We start from the raw sequence: 19489 nt of genomic DNA on the forward strand, positions 1-19489 counted from the left end.
CTACATTTTACGAGATGAAATCGTTTAGTTCTAAGTTATATCAAACAAACTTCGTGCTCCTTGGACATTTAAAATAGAGGTTCATGGATGTTTTGTATGACATATTGAGAGGGCGGGTGGATATGTTTTGGTTTCTGACTAGGGGCGTTGGTAAACAGTGTTTAAAAAAATGAGTTTCCTCTCAAAATGATCCTGAGATGTGTGTGTACACGACATAGACCAATATATTTTTCATTTTCAAAGTGGTCGTGATAGTGGGGGCGGTGGCGTCCTTTATGTCGGAGAGATGCAAATGCAAATGTTATCGAGGTACTTCCATCCCTTTTCCCACCCAGTCAACAGTAATTTGAGAAAATAGCTGCTGCGGGGGAGGGGAAGCGCTAGGACCCACTTCCAAGGAAAAAGGGAACAGAAGAAAACAACGAGGAAAGACTGAAGGAAACACTTTTAGAGATACGAACACATGAAATAAAAAACGAATGAGACTTTTCATTCTGATTTAAGCATTTTAATGACTGGAGCAAAGATCCATGAATTTGCGTTCATGGCTCTCTTCGATTGAACTTTTTAGAGAACTCAATTGATTGCGCATATCAGCGATGTTTCGGTGAGCGAATATATCCCATAGTCTTCTTCGTGGGCGCATATTAATGAAAAACACGGACTTTATCGTTTGGGAATAACTGTGAGCAACATTTATAACAAGTAGGCCTATGTTATCAGTCGATATGGAAAGAACGGAGGCAGCGGGGTGGAAGTTCCTACGGGACTCTCTCCTACTTTGTGTTTTTGCCGGTAAGAGTTCGTTCATTTGTCCCTGGTTCTCTAGGATGCTTTATCGTCTTCAAATGTTGTTATCAACAGAAGTGTTCCTTTAACAATGGTTTACTTTTTTATTAGGCTCATTGTGAATGTGAACTCATCAACCCAATGCATTGATGGTTTCACAACGTATACGAATGGTAGCTATCTAAATAAAACATTGCCTCAATGTAGCCGATCATTAACTTAGACATACTACCGTTCATGTACTCAATGGTAAAAGAGTCCCTCGATAAATAAAAGTGCTGTAGTTTACCGTATGTATCGCCACCCCTGCAATAAAAAAGGCTCAATTGAGTTTGAATCTCAAACAATATGCATAAAACCTTATATCAAAACTCTGAAGTGATATACATAGAAGAAGAAAAAGTGTGTGCGAGCTTGTGTGTGTGTGTGGCGGGGGGGAGAGGGGGCCTTGCTCAGCACTAGTCGCAGAACTATACTGCCATTGTCCCCAGCGTAAAAAGCGACAGGACCCTGAGGTAAGGAGCTAGACCTCAAGGGACCACCCATATAGACTACCATCGTTACCATCGATGACATGCACATCAAAGTGATTACACTCCACACTTCACAGGGAGGAACTGTATATAGGGAAGAGGGATGTACCCAAATGATGTCTACTCTGTTTCAAGATTACTATTGTAGGCCCACACATGCCTTTTCAGGTTTGGAAAACAAAATATGCCATCCTTTTGTGAGGGATCTGTTGAAAATACACCAGCTTTTGAACAAAGCTCGAATGAAGATGAAAATCATTGAACACACACACACCAGTAATTTGTGGTAGTATGCTTGAAGGTTGAGAAAAAGCAGGGCTGTGTCTGGGTTAAATTATGTGGTTGTTGAGGAGGGCAAACAGTGAGATATAGGACACACATCCTTTAGACAGACCGTGTGTGTTCAAATACTATATAAAATATAATCAAATACAAAACCACAAGTAGTGTTTCCAAATGTCCTTTATTTCAAGTGCTTTCTCATTTTGAGACCCCTCTCCCTGAGCCATCCCCTTCATTTCAAGTCACATATCCGTGTGTCTCTCCACTGAAGGACTCTCACCACCAGCTCTCCAAAGCCTCAGAGTGGCTGTAACCTTCAGTGCTTCATCTTTGTCGTGCTCACATACACAGAGGGTTTATACACAGGTTTACACATTTTTAGATTACATTTTAGTAATTTAGCAGATTCTCCAATCCAGAGCAATTTACAATGAGTGCATTCACCTTAAGATACTGTAGCTAGGAGAGACAACACATCACAATCGTATCAGGTACAGTGTCCCTCAACAAAGTATTTATCAGCAAAGTCAGTTCTAGTGAGAAAAGAGAAATGCCTTTTTTTACACACACATATTTATATATATACACACACACAGAGAAGATGTACACACACACACTCCACCCAACCAAGGCTGACTAAACCACTGAAAACCAGGGTATACAAAGGGGAAAGCTTTGGTGAGAGAGAGGTATCTGCAGGTTTAGACTAGTGCAGAGAGAAAGAACACAGGTGAAGTTAGGGAATAGTGTAGTTGACCTAAAGTATACGCTTTCATACAAAGAAAATATTTTCTGAAATTTCTTGTATGATCTCCATTCACATTGCCCTGTTGTCACACAACTCATCTTATTGTTATAACCCTTTTTGATGTGTGGTGTTGTGTGCTTATCGGTTTAGGGTTAGGTCCCACTCTACAGGATGAATACACTTTAAGGCTTAATGAAGCCTTCATAAACCCTCTATAAGGACTATATATTCCCACTTAGAGTTGAATTCGGAAGTTTACATAGACTTAACTTATAGACTATAGTTTTGGAAAATCGGTTAGGACATCTACTTTGTGCATGACACAATTCATTTTTACAACAATTGTTTACAGACAGATTATTTCACTTATAATTCACTTTATCACAATTCAAGTGGGTCAGAAGTTTACATACACTAAGTTGACTGTGCCTTTAAACAGCTTGGAAAAATCCAGAAAATTATGTAATGGCTTTAGAAGCTTCTGATAGGCTAATTGACATAATTTGAGTCCATTGGAGGTGTACCTGTGGATGTATGTCAAGGCCTAACTTCAAACTCAGTGCCTCTTTGCTTAACATTATGGGAAAATCAAAAGATATCAGCCAAGCCCTCTGCAAAACAATTGTAGACCTCCACAAGTCTGGTTCATCCTTGGGAGCAATTTCCAAACGCCTGAAGGTACCACATTCATCTGTACAAACAATAGTCCGCAAGTATAAACACCATTGGACCACGCAGCCGTCATACCGCTCAGGAAGGAGACATGTTCTGTCTCCAAGAGATTAACGTACTTTTGTGCAAAAAGTGCAAATCAATCCCAGAACAACAGCAAAGGACCTTGTGAAGATGCTGGAGGAAACCGGTACAAAAGTATCTATATCCACAGTTAAATGACTCCTATCCATCACCTGAAAGGGTGCTCAGCAAGGAAGAAGCTACTGCTCCAAAACCACCATAAAAAAGCCAGACTGCGGTTTGCAACTGCACATGGGGACAAAGATTGTACTTTTTGGAGAAATGTCCTCTGGTCTGATGAAACAAAAATATAACTGTTTGGCCATGATGACCATCATTATGTTTGGAGGAAAAAGGTAAGAGGCTTGCAAGCCGAAGAAAACACCATCCCAACCGTGATGCACGGGGATGGCAGCATCATGTTGTGGGGGGTGCTCTGCTGCAGGAGGGACTGGTGCACTTCACAAAATAGATGGCATTATGAGGTAGGAAAATTATGTGGATATATTGAAGCAACATCTCAAGACATCAGTCAGGAAGTTAAAGTCAAATTCTTGTTTTGTGAGTTTATGTGCAATATGGTTGTTTTGCTCTAGCTAAGTTACTCTTTAAAAAGCCTTGATTTTAGTGACATTTCCATGTTTAGAAAAGGTTAAATTAAACGAAAGACAAATTTTTAAGTGTATCTGCCTTAGCTGCTTTCCATTACGTTTTTAACCTTTTGTAATATGTACACAGCATTGTGATTTTGTCCATTTAAAGGGTTTTGGAAATCTTGATTCCAAAGAGCACACTCTACGTTTCTCTCAGCATGTTAGATGCAGAGAGTGAGTGTGTGCATATGTCCATAGTAGAGGTAGGTGTGTGTGTGTGTATGGCGTCTCCATATAATGTATTGCATCTCTCCTGCAGGTCACAGTGAGGCCCAGTGTGATGGCTGTGTGGAGTACTGCTGTGAAGGCTCTCCCCCTTTCTGCTGCTCCTACTACGCCTATATGGGAGATGTCCTCTCGTAAGTAAACACACACACACAATGTCACCTATACATACACACATGCTCAGTCACCCTCCATCTATAAACACACACTCCCCAACTACACACACACAAAATCACTTCTCTACCACTTCACCACCTGCCCTTTCAAATGCAGCGTATGACCCCTCTGAGAGGTTTGACCGTCATTTGGCTCAAGAGAGCTGTCCTCTCACTTTCTCTGTCCTCTTTCTCACCAGAGTATAACACATGCTTCCTGCTACAGTCCACCAATGAAGATAATCATGATATTAAAGTGTTGTGTATGCATGCAACGTTAATTCATGTCACAGTTAAAATTCCCAAATTCACAGTTTGACTCATAAAGTTGATGCTAAATAAGTGGGGGTTTCACAAAAAAAGTGCTATTGAATAGGCCCATTGAATGTGGATTCGTTTTTTTCTATCCATATAATGTAGCTCTTTCAAGGCCATGGTTGCAATAAGGTAACGGGGAGGAATAATGGTTCCTTGTTTCAGGAGAGATATCTCATCTCTTTCTACAGCTTCTCCACAGCCTTTTAAATGGAGTTTGACCACATACATACACAAAAGCACACGTATATGTACACACACACTCACGCTAACACAGACACATACTCACACACATACACACAGGTCTGAGTCATATAATCCGATGGTTGAGCAGATCGCCATGGTTGCCCACAGACATGTTTGGTCCGGTGTATGTTACAGGCAGCTGCTCCCAGCCTTTTCCTCAGCCCTAGATGGCCCTATCCCAAAATGCACTGCTTCTCTATAGAGCAGGGTTGTATTCATTGTAGCACACTGTAGCAAAACATTTAGCAATAAAAACTGAAATGTTTCATATTGCACGTTTCCAGGTAGACCCTCCCTGTTTCAGTCAGGTTTTTTTTTCATTTGGTGTCTAGTGAATATGACCCAAACTTTGGGTCAATTCACTTTTCAATTAAGTCACATCATACATTTACATTTGAGTAATTTAGATGACACTCTTATCCAGAGCGACTTAAATTAATGCATTCATCTTAAGATAGCTAGGTGAGACAACAACATATCACAATCTTAGCAAGTACGTTTTCCCTCAACAAAGTCGTTTTCAACAAAATAGCCTTTTTGGGGGGAGGGGTGGCCGTGGGGTTTATTTAAGATACTCTTTAACTCTTTAAGGAGGTAGGGAGGTGAATTGAAATTCCGTGCAGAATTGATTTGTGAGAAGATTAATTGGATGAGATGACTTACCAGCAGCCACAAACTATAATGAAAAGGGGAGTATTCAGTCAAAGTGACAAACGTGTGTTTGTGTGTACGTTTTCTAGGGGCACGGCGATCTCGGGCATCGTGTTTGGTGTGGTGTTTCTGATGGGAGCGCTGGCGGCCTTCTTCCTGTGTGTGTGCATGTGTGTGAAGAATGGGCGCGGGGCCCGGGTGGATGTGTTCAACACCTCCTACATCAACACTGTGTCCCAGGGCTACCCAGGTAAGACTGATCTAGGATCAGGTCCCTCCTGTCCATATAATCTTATTCATTATGATCAAAAGGCTAAACTGATCCTAGGCCAGCTCTCAGAGTCCATATGGTTTAAAGTTTTATTAGTCACATGTACAAATACAGTGAAATGCTTAAATCCCAATCCAGCTAATTTTATCTCAATATCAACAATTAAGTACCTTAATGTGATTGTTTTTCCATTCAAATGGCAAAAAAATAAACAAAATTAGCTTCTTAGCAAAGAGCAATATCTCAAGCAAGAATTTTGCTACGACTGTCTGGGAGTGGTCTGAGTGGGGAGGGGAAAATTGAAAACGATCTGTTATTGTCAGAGAGGTTTGGAACTCTCTTTCTTATTGGTCTATTAACTACACGGAACAAAAAGATAAACATAACATGTAAAGTGTTGGTCCCATGTTTCTTCTTAAAAGATCCCAGAAATGTCACTCTAAAAGGGCATTATCATCATTTTCACAATTTCATGGTATTATTCCAACCTCATAGTGTCAATTAGCAAAACAAGAAAATCACATTTGACTGCACTGGTCCTTTAACCCCTTATACTTGTGTAAATTGGCCAATATGGATAGGGCCAAATAAATATACATTTAAGAATAACTATAAAAAGCATATGCTTTAGCATGATAGCAATTGAAAGAGAACATTTTGGAGATTAGGGGGAAATTATCAGACCAAAGGTGAGGACAAAACAGTTCACCTTACACAAGACTGATCAATCAAATTTATTTATAGAGCCCTTCTTACATCAGCTGATGTCAAAGCGCTGTACAGAAACCCAGCCTAAAACCCCAAACAGCAAGCAATGTAGGTGTAGAAGAACGGTGGATAGGAAAAACTCCCTAAAAAGGCTGGAACCAAGAAAGAAACCTAGAGAGGAACCAGGCTATAAGGGGTGTCCTCTTCTGGCTGTGCCGGGTGGAGATTATAACAGAACATGGCCAAGATGTTAAAATGTTAATAGATGACCAGCAGGGTCAAATAATAGTAATCACAGTGGTTGTAGAGGGTGCAACAGGTCAGCACCACAGGAGTAAATGTCAGTTGGCTTTTCATAGCTGATCATTCAGAGTATCTCTACCGCTCTTGCTGTCTCTAGAGAGTTGAAAACAGTAGGTCTGGGACAAGGTAGCACGTCCAGTGATCAGGTCAGGGTTCCATATATGCAGGCAGAACAGTTGAAACCGGAGCAGCAGCATGACCAGGTGGACTGGGGACAGCAAGGAGTCATCAGGCCAGGTAGTCCTGAGGCATGGTCCAAGGGCTCAGGTCCTCAGAGAGAAATAAAGAATGAAAGAGAGAGAATTAGGGAGAGCTTACTTAAATTCACACAGGACACCGGATAAGACAGGAGAAATTCTCCAGATATAACAGACTGTCCCTAGCCCCCCGACACAAACTATTGCGGCATAAATACTGGAGCCTGAGACAGGAGGGGTCGGGTGACACTGGCAGGATATAACCCCACCCACTTTGCCAAAGCACAGCCCACACCACTAGAGGGATATCTTCGACCACCAACTTACTATCCTGAGACAAGGCTGAGTATCGCCCACGAAGATCTCCCCCACGGCACGAACCCAGGTGGGGGGGCAATCCGCACAGGAAGATCACAGTGACTCAACCCACTCAAGTGACGCACCCCTCCTAGCCAGTGACTCATCTCCTGGGGGACACAGGAAGATCACAGTGGGTGGGGTTTGAGGCAGAGAATCCCAGTGGTGAGAGGGGAACCGGCCAGGCAGAGATATCAAGGGCAGTTCATTGCTCCAGTGCCTTTCCGTTCACCTTCACACTCCTGGGCCAGACTACACTCAATCATATGACCTACTGAAGAGATGAGTCTAAAATGTAGACTTAAAGGTCGAGACTGAGTTTGCGTCTCTCACATGGATAGGCAGATCATTTGCATAAAAATGGAGCTCTATAGGAGAAAGCCCTGCCACCAGCTGTTTGCTTAGAAATTCTAGGAATAGTAAGGAGGCCTACGTCTTGTGACCATAGCGTACATGTATGTATGTATGGCAAGACCAAATTGGAAAGATGGGTAGGGGCAAGCATTAAAACCTTGAAATCGGCCCTTGCCTTAACAGGAAGCCAGTGTAGAGAGGCTAGCACGGGGGTAATATGATCACATTTTTTGGTTTCAGTCAAGATTCTAGCAGCCCTGTTTAGCACTAACTGAAGTTTATTTACTGCTTTATCCGGGTAGCCGGAAAGTAGAGCATTGCAGTAGTCTAACCTAGAAGTAACAAAAGCATGGATTCATTTTTCTGCATCACTTTTGAACAGAAAGTTTCAGATTTTTGCAATGTTACTGTGAGCGGACCAAGTAATTGGGCATCACTCTAAAGCAGGAAGGTGGAATAAACGAGTCAGGAGTAGGTTTTCTTGATTGAACACAGTTCTCTATTGATGGTATTTGGGCAACACAAACACTCCAACATAATCAATGAATATCTCCCAAGGACAAAACTTCTTCTCCAGATCAAACAGGAACACAATACGATTATCTTTAAACTACAATAAAAGTCACAGGATTGCCACCGTCTTAATGGTTCTTCATGGATAGTTCCTCTGTCTCGGTGGCCATCTTCCAGAGATAGTTTTTTCCCCCTTCTCTCTGCTGGTTCCATACTCCCTCTTATAGGGGAAGGAGAATATGTCATTAGTACCGTCAGCTGTGCTTAATTGCCTCTGGCTACCTTGCTTCCCATTCCTTGTTGGGCTACTATCCGTGAGCCCAGCCTGCCCTCTAGTGGTCCTTCCACATTACATAGATGGAAAAAAGCTGTCTTTCAAACAGTCTTGATATTTTCTTCAAACGAGAGATCAGGGGCCCAAAGTAACGCAGAGGTCATTCACAGTTTTATTTGAGATGACTGTACAACGATCAAGATTCATTGTCAGATTCAACAGAAGATGTGTTTGTTTCTTGGGACATAGAACTAGCATCTCTGGTTTGTCCGAGTTTAAAAGTAGAACATTTGCCGCCATCCACTTCCTTATTATATCTGAAACACAAGCTTTCAGGGAGGGCAATTTTGGGGCGTCACCATGTTTCATCAAAATGTACAGCTGTGTGTCATCCGCATAGCAGTTAACATTATGTTTCCGAATGACATCACCAAGAGGTAAAATATATAGTAAAAACAATAGTGGTCCTAAAACGGAGCCTTGAGGAACACCGAAATGTACAGTTGATTTGTCAGAGGATAAACCATCTACAGAGACAAACTGATATCTTTCCAACAGATAAGATGTAAACCAGGCCAGAACTTGTCCATGTAGACGAATTTGGGTTTCCAATCTCTCCAAAAGAATGTGGTGATCGATGGTATCAAAAGCAGCACTAAGGTTTAGGAGCACGAGGACAGATGCAGAGCCTCAGTCTGACACCATTAAAAGGTAATTTACCACATTCACAAGTGCAGTCTCAGTGCTATGATGGGGTCTAAAGCCAGACTGAAGCGTTTCGTATATACATTGTTTGTCTTCAGGAAGATATTGAGGACAACAGCTTTTTCTAAAATGTTTGAGAGGAATGGGAGATTCGATATAGGCCGATAGTTTTTGATATTTTCTGGGTCAAGGTTTGGCTTTTTCAAGAGAGGCTTTATTACTGCCACTTTTACATTTACATTTACATTTAAGTCATTTAGCAGACGCTCTTATCCAGAGCGACTTACAAATTGGTGCATTCACCTTATGACATCCAGTGGGACAGTCACTTAACAATAGTGCATCTAAAACTTAGGGGGGGTGGGGTGAGAGGGATTACTTATCCTATCCTAGGTATTCCTTAAAGAGGTGGGGTTTCAGGTGTCTCCGGAAGGTGGTGATTGACTCCGCTGTCCTGGCGTCGTGAGGGAGTTTGTTCCACCATTGGGGGGCCAGGGCAGCGAACAGTTTTGACTGGGCTGAGCGGGAGCTGTACTTCCTCAGTGGTAGGGAGGCGAGCAGGCCAGAGGTGGATGAACGCAGTGCCCTTGTTTGGGTGTAGGGCCTGATCAGAGCCTGGAGGTACTGAGGTGCCGTTCCCCTCACAGCTCCGTAGGCAAGCACCATGGTCTTGTAGCGGATGCGAGCTTCAACTGGAAGCCAGTGGAGAGAGCGGAGGAGCGGGGTGACGTGAGAGAACTTGGGAAGGTTGAACACCAGACGGGCTGCGGCGTTCTGGATGAGTTGAAGGGGTTTAATGGCACAGACAGGGAGCCCAGCCAACAGCGAGTTGCAGTAATCCAGACGGGAGATGACAAGTGCCTGGATGAGGACCTGCGCCGCTTCCTGTGTGAGGCAGGGTCGTACTCTGCGGATGTTGTAGAGCATGAACCTACAGGAACGGGCCACCGCCTTGATGTTGGTTGAGAACGACAGGGTGTTGTCCAGGATCACGCCAAGGTTCTTGGCGCTCTGGGAGGAGGACACAATGGAGTTGTCAACCGTGATGGCGAGATCATGGAACGGGCAGTCCTTCCCGGGAGGAAGAGCAGCTCCGTCTTGCCGAGGTTCAGCTTGAGGTGGTGATCCGTCATCCACACTGATATGTCTGCCAGACATGCAGAGATGCGATTCGCCACCTGGTCATCAGAAGGGGGAAAGGAGAAGATTAATTGTGTGTCGTCTGCATAGCAATGATAAGAGAGACCATGTGAGGTTATGACAGAGCCAAGTGACTTGGTGTATAGCGAGAATAGGAGAGGGCCAAGAACAGAGCCCTGGGGGACACCAGTGGTGAGAGCGCGTGGTGAGGAGACAGATTCTCGCCACGCCACCTGGTAGGAGCGACCTGTCAGGTAGGACGCAATCCAAGCGTGGGCCGCGCCGGAGATGCCCAACTCGGAGAGGGTGGAGAGGAGGATCTGATGGTTCACAGTATCGAAGGCAGCCGATAGATCTAGAAGGATGAGAGCAGAGGAGAGAGAGTTAGCTTTAGCAGTGCGGAGCGCCTCCGTGATACAGAGGAGAGCAGTCTCAGTTGAATGACTAGTCTTGAAACCTGACTGATTTGGATCAAGAAGGTCATTCAGAGAGAGATAGCGGGAGAGCTGGCCAAGGACGGCACGTTCAAGAGTTTTGGAGAGAAAAGAAAGAAGGGATACTGGTCTGTAATTGTTGACATCGGAGGGATCGAGTGTAGGTTTTTTTCAGAAGGGGTGCAACTCTCGCTCTCTTGAAGACGGAAGGGACGTAGCCAGCGGTCAGGGATGAGTTGATGAGCGAGGTGAGGTAAGGGAGAAGGTCTCCGGAAATGGTCTGGAGAAGAGAGGAGGGGATAGGGTCAAGCGGGCAGGTTGTTGGGCGGCCGGCCGTCACAAGACGCGAGATTTCATCTGGAGAGAGGGGAGAAAGAGGTCAGAGCACAGGGTAGGGCAGTGTGAGCAGAACCAGCGGTGTCGTTTGACTTAGCAAACGAGGATCGGATGTCGTCGACCTTCTTTTCAAAATGGTTGACGAAGTCATCTGCAGAGAGGGAGGAGGGGGGAGGGGGCGGAGGATTCAGGAGGGAGGAGAAGGTGGCAAAGAGCTTCCTAGGGTTAGAGGCAGATGCTTGGAATTTAGCGTGGTAGAAAGTGGCTTTAGCAGCAGAGACAGAGGAGGAAAATGTAGAGAGGAGGGAGTGAAAGGATGCCAGGTCCGCAGGGAGGCGAGTTTTCCTCCATTTCCGCTCGGCTGCCCGGAGCCCTGTTCTGTGAGCTCGCAATGAGTCATCGAGCCACGGAGCGGGAGGGGAGGACCGAGCCGGCCTGGAGGATAGGGGACATAGAGAGTCAAGGGATGCAGAGAGGGAGGAGAAGAGGGTTGAGGAGGCAGAATCAGGAGATAGGTGGGAGAAGGTTTGAGCGGAGGGAAGAGATGATAGGATGGAAGAGGAGAGAGTAGCGGGGGAGAGAGAGCGAAGGTTGGGACGGCGCGATACCATCCGAGTAGGGGCAGTGTGGGAGGTGTTGGATGAGAGCGAGAGGGAAAAGGATACAAGGCAGTGGTCGGAGACTTGGAGGGGAGTTGCAATGAGGTTAGTGGAAGAACAGCATCTAGTAAAGATGAGGTCGAGCGTATTGCCTGCCTTGTGAGTAGGGGGAAGGTGAGAGGGTGAGGTCAAAAGAGGAGAGGAGTGGAAAGAAGGAGGTAGAGAGGAAAGAGTCAAAGGTAGACGTGGGGAGGTTAAAGTCGCCCAGAACTGTGAGAGGTGAGCCGTCCTCAGGAAAGGAGCTTATCAAGGCATCAAGCTCATTGATGAACTCTCCGAGGGAACCTGGAGGGCGATAAATGATAAGGATGTTAAGCTTGAAAGGGCTAGTAACTGTGACAGCATGGAATTCAAAGGAGGCGATAGACAGATGGGTAAGGGGAGAAAGAGAGAATGACCACTTGGGAGAGATGAGGATCCCGGTGCCACCACCCCGCTGACCAGACGCTCTCGGGGTGTGCGAGAACACGTGGGCGGACGAAGAGAGAGCAGTAGGAGTAGCAGTGTTGTCTGTGGTGATCCATGTTTCCGTCAGTGCCAAGAAGTCGAGGACTGGAGGGAGGCATAGGCTGAGATGAACTCTGCCTTGTTGACCGCAGATTGGCAGTTCCAGAGGCTACCGGAGACCTGGAACTCCACGTGGGTCGTGCGCGCTGGGACCACCAGAGTAGGATGGCCGCGGCCACGCGGTGAGGAGCGTTTGTATGGTCTGTGCAGAGAGGAGAGAACAGGGATAAACAGACACATAGTTGACAGGCTACAGAAGAGGCTACGCTAATGCAAAGGAGATTGGGATGACAAGTGGACTACACGTCTCGAATGTTCAGAAAGTTAAGCTACGTAGCAAGAATCATATTGACTAAAATGATTAAAATGATACAGTACTGCTGAAGTAGGCCAGCTGGCAGTGGGTGCGTTGTTGACACTACACTAATCAAGTCGTTCCGTTGAGTGTAATAGTTTCTGCAGTGTTGCTATTCGGGGCTAGCAGGCTAGCTAGCAGTGTTGTTTACGTTACGTTGCGTTAAAAGAACGACAATAGATGGCTAGCGAACCTAGAAAATCGCTCTAGACTACACAATTATCTTTGATACAAAGACGGCTATGTAGCTAGCTAAGTAGCTAGCTACGATCAAACAAATCAAACCGTTGTACTGTAATGAAATGAAGTGAAAATGTGATACTACCTGTGAATGCGACCGGGTAGTTGAGTTCTATACAGAAGACGTTGGCTAGCGTTGGCTAGCTAGCAGAGTCACCTACGTAAGGACGACAAATAGCTGGCTAGCTAACCTCGGTAAATGGCTAGCTAACCTCGGTAAATTAAGATAATCACTCTAAGACTACACACTCTAAACCTAAACAACACACTTTTAGTGAGTTTGGTACACATCCGGTGGATAGAAAGCCATTTATTATGTTCCACATAGGAGGGCGAAGCACAGGAAGCAGCTCTTTCAGTAGTTTAGTTGGAATAGGGTCCAGTATGCAGCTTGAAGGTTTAGAGGCCGTGATTATTGTCATCAATGTGTCAAGAGATATAGTATTAAAAAACTTGAGTGTCTCCCTTGATCCTAGGTCCTTGCAGTGCTGTGCAGACTCAGGACAACTGAGCGTTGGAGGAATACACAGATTTAAGGAGGAGTCCGTAATTTGCTTTCTAATGATCATGATCTTTTTGTCAAAGAAGTTCATGAATTTATCACTGTTGAAGTGAAAGCCATCCTCTCTTGGGGAATGCTGCTTTTTAGTTAGCTTTGCGACAGTATCAAAAATACATTTGGGATTGTTCTTATTTTCCTCAATTAAGTTTGAAAAATAGGATGATTGAGCAGCAGTGAGGGCTCTTTGATACGGCACGGTACTGTCTTTCCAAGCTAGTCGGAAGACTTCCCGTTTCATGTAGCTCCATTTCTGTTCCAATTTCCTGGAAGTTTGCTTCAGAGCTTGGGTATTTTCTGTATACCAGGGAGATGTTTCTTATGACAAATGTTTTTAGGGGTGCGACTGCATCTAGGGTATTACGCAAGGTTAAATTGAGTTCCCCAGTTAGGTGTTTAACTGAGTTTTGTACTCTGACGTCCTTGGGTAGGTGGAGGGAGTCTGGAAGGGCATCTAGGAATCTTTGGGTTGTCCAAGAATTTATAGCACAACGTTTGATGATCCTTAGTTGGGGTCTGAGCAGAACTCCTTTCTAGGGAGTTTTTCCTAGCTACCGTGCTTCTACGCCTGCATTGCTTGCTGGGTTTTAGGCTGGGTTTCTGTACAGCACTTTGAGATATCAGCTGATGTAAGAAGGGCTACATAAATACATTTGATTTGATTATTTGTTGCGATTGCAAACAAAATAAAATGTTGGTCCAATTAGGATTATGGATTAGGATTAACTCCAGGTTTATGAGGAAAAACATTAAGATCCACAACATTTATTCCACGGGAAAAAACTAGGTCCAGCTTATGACTGTGGCAGTGAGTAGGTCCGGAGATATGTTGGACAAAACCCACTGAGTCGATGTTGATTTTATGTGCAACTTACATTTACTTTTCTTTCATTGAAATGATGTGGAAACAACATTGATTCAACCAGTGTGTGCCCCGTCATTAGCTAAGTTATAAAATACAATCTTACCATGTCAGGCTTTCAAAAGGCACTTCAGGCAAGCAGATTGTAATTTTGATGCACATAGAATGGAGTCATTAGCGCATGTTTAACTGGAACTAAAAAGGAACATTGTTATGGAATTTATGGGAGGTTTCTTGGATGGTGAGGGGAAGCTCGAGGGGATCTGTGGGGGGGATCTTGGATGGTTGGAGGCCTGGCATTTGAAAGCTTGGGCCGGTGGCAGAGAGGTTGCTGGTTCGGGTCCCCGATTTTACTGGGTAGGGATCTATTCTTGTGCTATTGGGCGGGGCGCTTGACCCTGGTTGCTCCTGTGGGTCGCTCTGGGTGAGAATGTCTGCTAGATGACTGAAAGTAATGTAAATGCTGAGCAGCTTCACTGCAGGTAGATTGAATGTTAAAAAAGGTGCATGTTCTGTGGATATTTATTTATATAATATGACAAACATAGGCCCAATCTGTTCAGGACAACCCAGGGTTTAATGCATGTCATCCTTGTAACTCTGAATCCAACATAGTGGTCACAAACGTTGATACTGAAAATTACATGAGTTTCCAAATATGGAAAAAATTAAGTGCACATTTGTACTCACGGGTCTGTGGTTTCCTTGTATGACATCAAAGCTGTATTTATTATAACCCTCAATGTCTCATCTTTCAGAACACATCCACTCCTCTCTATTTACAGCATTTCCCTCACACAGACAACAACAAATGTGCAAAAGTAGCACAATTAGAGGGAGGAATGGGAGGATCTTCTTGTCAGTGCTCAAGTTTATAACTGCTGTCAGTCAAAACCCATACACGCTGTGAAGAGGAGAACCTGAGCTCTGACATCATGTATAGCATGTTACTGTACAGCCACTGCAGGCGCATGTCAATGCCATTTTCAACCCGTATACAGGATGACAGGGGCTGTGAGTAGGAAGGGTTACTACCTTGCAAGCCCAGTGCAGTATTCAGTATCAAAATACTATAACAAAAAAAAACTGAGAAATAAAGGAATAACAAAACAAAAGACTGTAAGCTATGGTCAGTGCCAGTACCAAATGTACAATGTGCAGGGATAATGGAGTAGTTGAGGTAGATATGTACATGTAGGCAGGGATTACGAGAAAGTGACTTGTAAGCAGGATAAATAATAATAATAGTAACCAATATAGCAACAGCATAAGTGTGCGTGATTGCGAGTGTATGTATGTGGTTGTTAGTGTGTGCGTGTGGGTAGAGACCTGTGAGTGTGCATACAGTACCAGTCAAAAGTTTGGACACCTAGTCATTCAAGGGTTTTTCTTTATTTTTACTATTTTCAACATGGTAGAATAATAGGGAAGACATCAAAACTATGAAATAGCACATATGGAATCATGTAGTAACCAAAACAGTGTTAAACAAAGCAAAATATATTTTATATTTGAGATTCTTCAAAGTAGCCACTCCTTGCCTTGATGACAGCTTTGCACACTCTTGGCATTCTCAGCTTCATGAGGTAGTCACCTGGAATGCATTTCAATTAATAGGTGTGCCTTTTTAAAAGTTCATTTGTGGAATTTATTTCCTTCTTAATGCGTTTGATCCAATCAGTTGTGTTGGGTCAAGGTAGGGTTGGTATATAGAACATAGCCCTATTTGGCAAAAGACCAAGTCCATATTATGGCAAGAACAGCTCAAATAAGCAAAGAGAAACGACAGTCCATCGCTATTTAAAGACATTAAGGTCAGTCAAATAGGAACATTTCAAGAACTTTAAAAAGTTTCTTCAAGTGGAGTCGCAAAAACCATCAAGCTCTCTGATGAAACTGGATCTCATTATGTCCACCACAGGAAAGGAAGATCCAGAGTTACCTCTGCTGCAGAGGATAAGTTCATTAGAGTTACCAGCTTGAGAAATTGCAGCCCAAATAAATGCTTCACAGAGTTCAAGTAACAGACACATCTCAACATCAACTGTTCAGAGGAGACTGCGTGAATCAGGCCTTCATGGTCGAATTGCTGCAAAGAAACCACTACTAAAGGATACCAATAATAAGAAGAGACTTGCTTGGGTCAAGAAATGTGAGCAATGGACATGAGACCGGTTGAAATATATTCTTTGTTCTGATGAGTCCAAATTTGAGATTTTTGGTTCCAACCACCGTGTCTTTGTGAGACGCAGAGTAAATGAACGGATTATCTCCATTTGTGTGGGTCCCCAATGTGAAGCATGGAGGAGGAGGTCTGATGGTGTGGGGGTGCTTTGTTGGTGACACTGTCTGCGATTTATTTAGAATTCAAGACACAGTTAACCATTATGGATTCCACAGCATTCTGCAGCGATACGCCATCCCATCTGGTTTGTGCTTAGTGGGACTATCATATATATTTCAACGGGACAATGAACCAACACACCTCCAGGCTGTGTAAGGGCTATTTTACCAAGAAGGAGAGTGATGGAGTGCTGCATCAGATGATCTAGCCTCCACAATCACCCGACCTCAATCCAATTGAGATGGTTTGGGATGAGTTGGACTGCAGAGTGAACGAAAAGCAGCCAACAAGTGCTCAGAATATGTGAGAACTCCTTTAAGACTGTTGGAAAAGCATTCCAGGTAAGGCTTGTTGAGAGCATGCCAAGAGTGTGCAAAGCTGTCATCAAGGCAAAAGGGTGGCTACTTTAAAGAATCTAAAATATATTTTGATATGTTTAACACTTTTTTGGTTACTACATGATTCCATATGTTATTTTGTAGATTTGACGTCTATACTATTATTCTACAATGTAAAAATAAAGAAAAACCCTTGAATGAGTAGGTGTGTCCAAACTTTTGACTGGTACTCTACATTCAGCGCATATAGTCCTTGGTGGGGTGGGCAGCTATTGTCTATCTGTGTAGAAGTCTCATTACTTGGTGGTATAAGCTGTCTCGGAGCCTGTTGGTACGAGACCTGATACTCTGGTACCGCCTGCCGGATGGAAGAAGAGAGAACGGGTGGCTGGAGTCTTTGGTAATTTTCAGGCCTTCCTTAGACACTGCTTGGTGTGTATGTCCTAATCTTATTCATTATGGTCTAAAAGGGCAAACTGATCCTAGCTCAGCACTCCTACTATGAGACTCTTTATGAATACGTGCCTTAACCACTGCGCCTCCACTAACCGGCTGAGCCGAAAACCAATTTACCCGTTTCCCTGCAGTGCAATGATTCCATCACTAGAGGACATTGCTCCTCCACCAATGACCAACACATACTGAAGTCTAGAATGTTTTTACCAATGCAGGCTGCTGAGTGGAGAACAGCTCATAATAATGGCTGGAATGGAGACAATGGAATGGTATCGAAACGTTGTTTCCATTGGTTGAAATCATTCCATTGACTCCAGTGGAGTCTGGTGTTGTCTTTGTGTTTCATACGCTTCCAAAAACTCCATTCCAGCCATTACAATGAGCCTGTACTCCTATAGCTGCTCCCAGCCTCCTCTGACTCCATTCCAGTCTTTACTATGAGCTATCCTCTCCTCAGCAGTCTCCACTGGTTTCTAAAGCCCATCAAAACAGATACAATGACATGGCAGGGTCTGTTGTACTTGTATGTTGTATGTGTGCATAATCTTTCTTTATCCAGCAACTACTGATGATAAACACTTTTCTCTCTCTGTGTCTGTCTGCCTCTCTCTTTCTCCAGGACCCCCACCTCCCTACACCTATGACTATGAGATGTACCCTTCGGCCATGCGCCCCCCTCCCTACACCCCCACCCCACCCAGGATAGACAGCTACTCACCTCCCCCTCCGTATCCGAGCTGTAATCGCAAATGACTTGAAGACAAAATGGAGAATCCTGCCCAGGCTACTTGCCCTTCTGAAGGAGCACATCTTGGATTAAGTTTATGCAGTGTTCTAGCAGAGAAAGATGAGACTGTAACCATTTCCTTTCAAACCTCTGGATCACTTAAAATGACTGCATGTGGACTGGACCACTTTGACCTCTTCTTGTGGGTGTGATTGGGTCAATTGAACCTCCATCACTTAAAATGACTTTGTGGACTGATCCACTTTTGACTATTTGACCACCACCCCTACATCAATCTAACTGATCAGCTTTTCAGGGGTGAATACCACTGTAGTTGTATTTGACTCATGATAATGAATTGAGTGAGGGAACAAAGTACATAACTTTATTTGAAGATGTGGATCTCTGTTGTACCATTTCTCTGGTAGAGATGCCTGTTAGCTGGCTTTCCTTCAGGTCAGTGCTCTTCCCTATCTTATTTCTACAAGGCAAAGGAGAGAACTGTAGCCTCATCCTAGATATGTTTGTGCTGTATTGCCAATTGCTTCATGTGGAAATTACCTGAGGACATGGCGAGACAGCACAAACAAATCTGGGACCAGGCTAGGAAAACTGTGTAAAACTATGAATTATACTATAGAAATAGGATGGTAAACATATGTGTCCGGGGTGAAGTTTCCCCTAGGTGCAGATATACAGTCGTATCAGCTTCCCCTCCCCCAATCCTAACCTTAACTATTAGTGGAGATAGTACAAAACTGATCTAAAATCTAATCAAACTTTATTTGTCACATGCACCGAATACAACGGGTATTATACCTTACCATGAAATGCTTATTTACAAGCCCTTAACCAACAATGCAGTTCAAGAAAGAAAACAATATTTACCAAATAAACTAAAGTAAAAAATAATAAAAGGTAACACAATAAAATACCAATAACTAGGCTATATATGGGGGGAACCGGTACTGACCTCCTCCTCTGACCTCCTATAGGCAGTCTCATAATTGTTGGTAATCTGGCCTACCACTGTTGTGTCATCAGCAAACTTAATGATGGTGTTGTGTTTTGCTGGATCTGTTGGGGTGGTAGGCAAATTGGAGTGGTTCTAGGGTGTCTGGGAGGATGCTGTTGATGTGAGCCATGACCAGCCTTCAAAGCACTTCATGGCTACCGTTATGAGCGCTACAGGTGGTAATAATTTAGGCAGGTTACCTTCACTTCCTTGCGCACAGGGACTATGGCTGTCTGCTTGAAACATGTAGGTATTACAGACTCGGTCAGGGAGAGGTTGAAAACGTCAGTGAAGACACTTGACAGTTGGTCCGAGCATGCTTTGAGTACATGTCCTGGTAATCCGTCTGGCCCAACATTCAGCTTTGTGAATGTTGACCTGTTTAAATGTCTTGCTCACATCGGCTACTGAGAGCATTATCACACAGTCTTCCGGAACAGCTGGTGCTCTCATGCATGCTTCACTGTTGCTTGGCTCGAAGCGAGCATAAAATGGATTTAGCT

General features: G+C 44.0%; 1 protein-coding gene across 1 annotated transcript; it reads left to right on the forward strand.

Annotated features, from left to right (window-relative positions):
* The first annotated feature begins 208 nt into the window (after positions 1-208).
* LOC124011411 (cysteine and tyrosine-rich protein 1-like) lies at positions 209-19113 on the forward strand. The gene is made up of 4 exons (XM_046324763.1): positions 209-795; positions 4000-4099; positions 5422-5582; positions 17864-19113. The coding sequence occupies exons 1-4, from the start codon at positions 714-716 to the stop codon at positions 17995-17997; spliced, it is 477 nt and encodes a 158-aa protein (XP_046180719.1). The 5' UTR covers positions 209-713; the 3' UTR covers positions 17998-19113.
* Positions 19114-19489: the final 376 nt, after the last annotated feature.

This window comes from Oncorhynchus gorbuscha, linkage group LG23 (genome assembly GCF_021184085.1).
Source record: "Oncorhynchus gorbuscha isolate QuinsamMale2020 ecotype Even-year linkage group LG23, OgorEven_v1.0, whole genome shotgun sequence".
Taxonomy (NCBI): Eukaryota; Metazoa; Chordata; class Actinopteri; order Salmoniformes; family Salmonidae; genus Oncorhynchus; species Oncorhynchus gorbuscha.

Coding starts and splice junctions, on each gene's coding strand:
- LOC124011411 (XM_046324763.1), top strand. CDS start 714: ATGTTATCAGTCGATATGGAAAGAACGGAGGCAGCGGGGTGGAAGTTC. Junction 796..3,999: donor CCTACTTTGTGTTTTTGCCG/GTAAGAGTTCGT, acceptor TCTCTCCTGCAG/GTCACAGTGAGGCCCAGTGT. Junction 5,583..17,863: donor TGTGTCCCAGGGCTACCCAG/GTAAGACTGATC, acceptor CTCTTTCTCCAG/GACCCCCACCTCCCTACACC.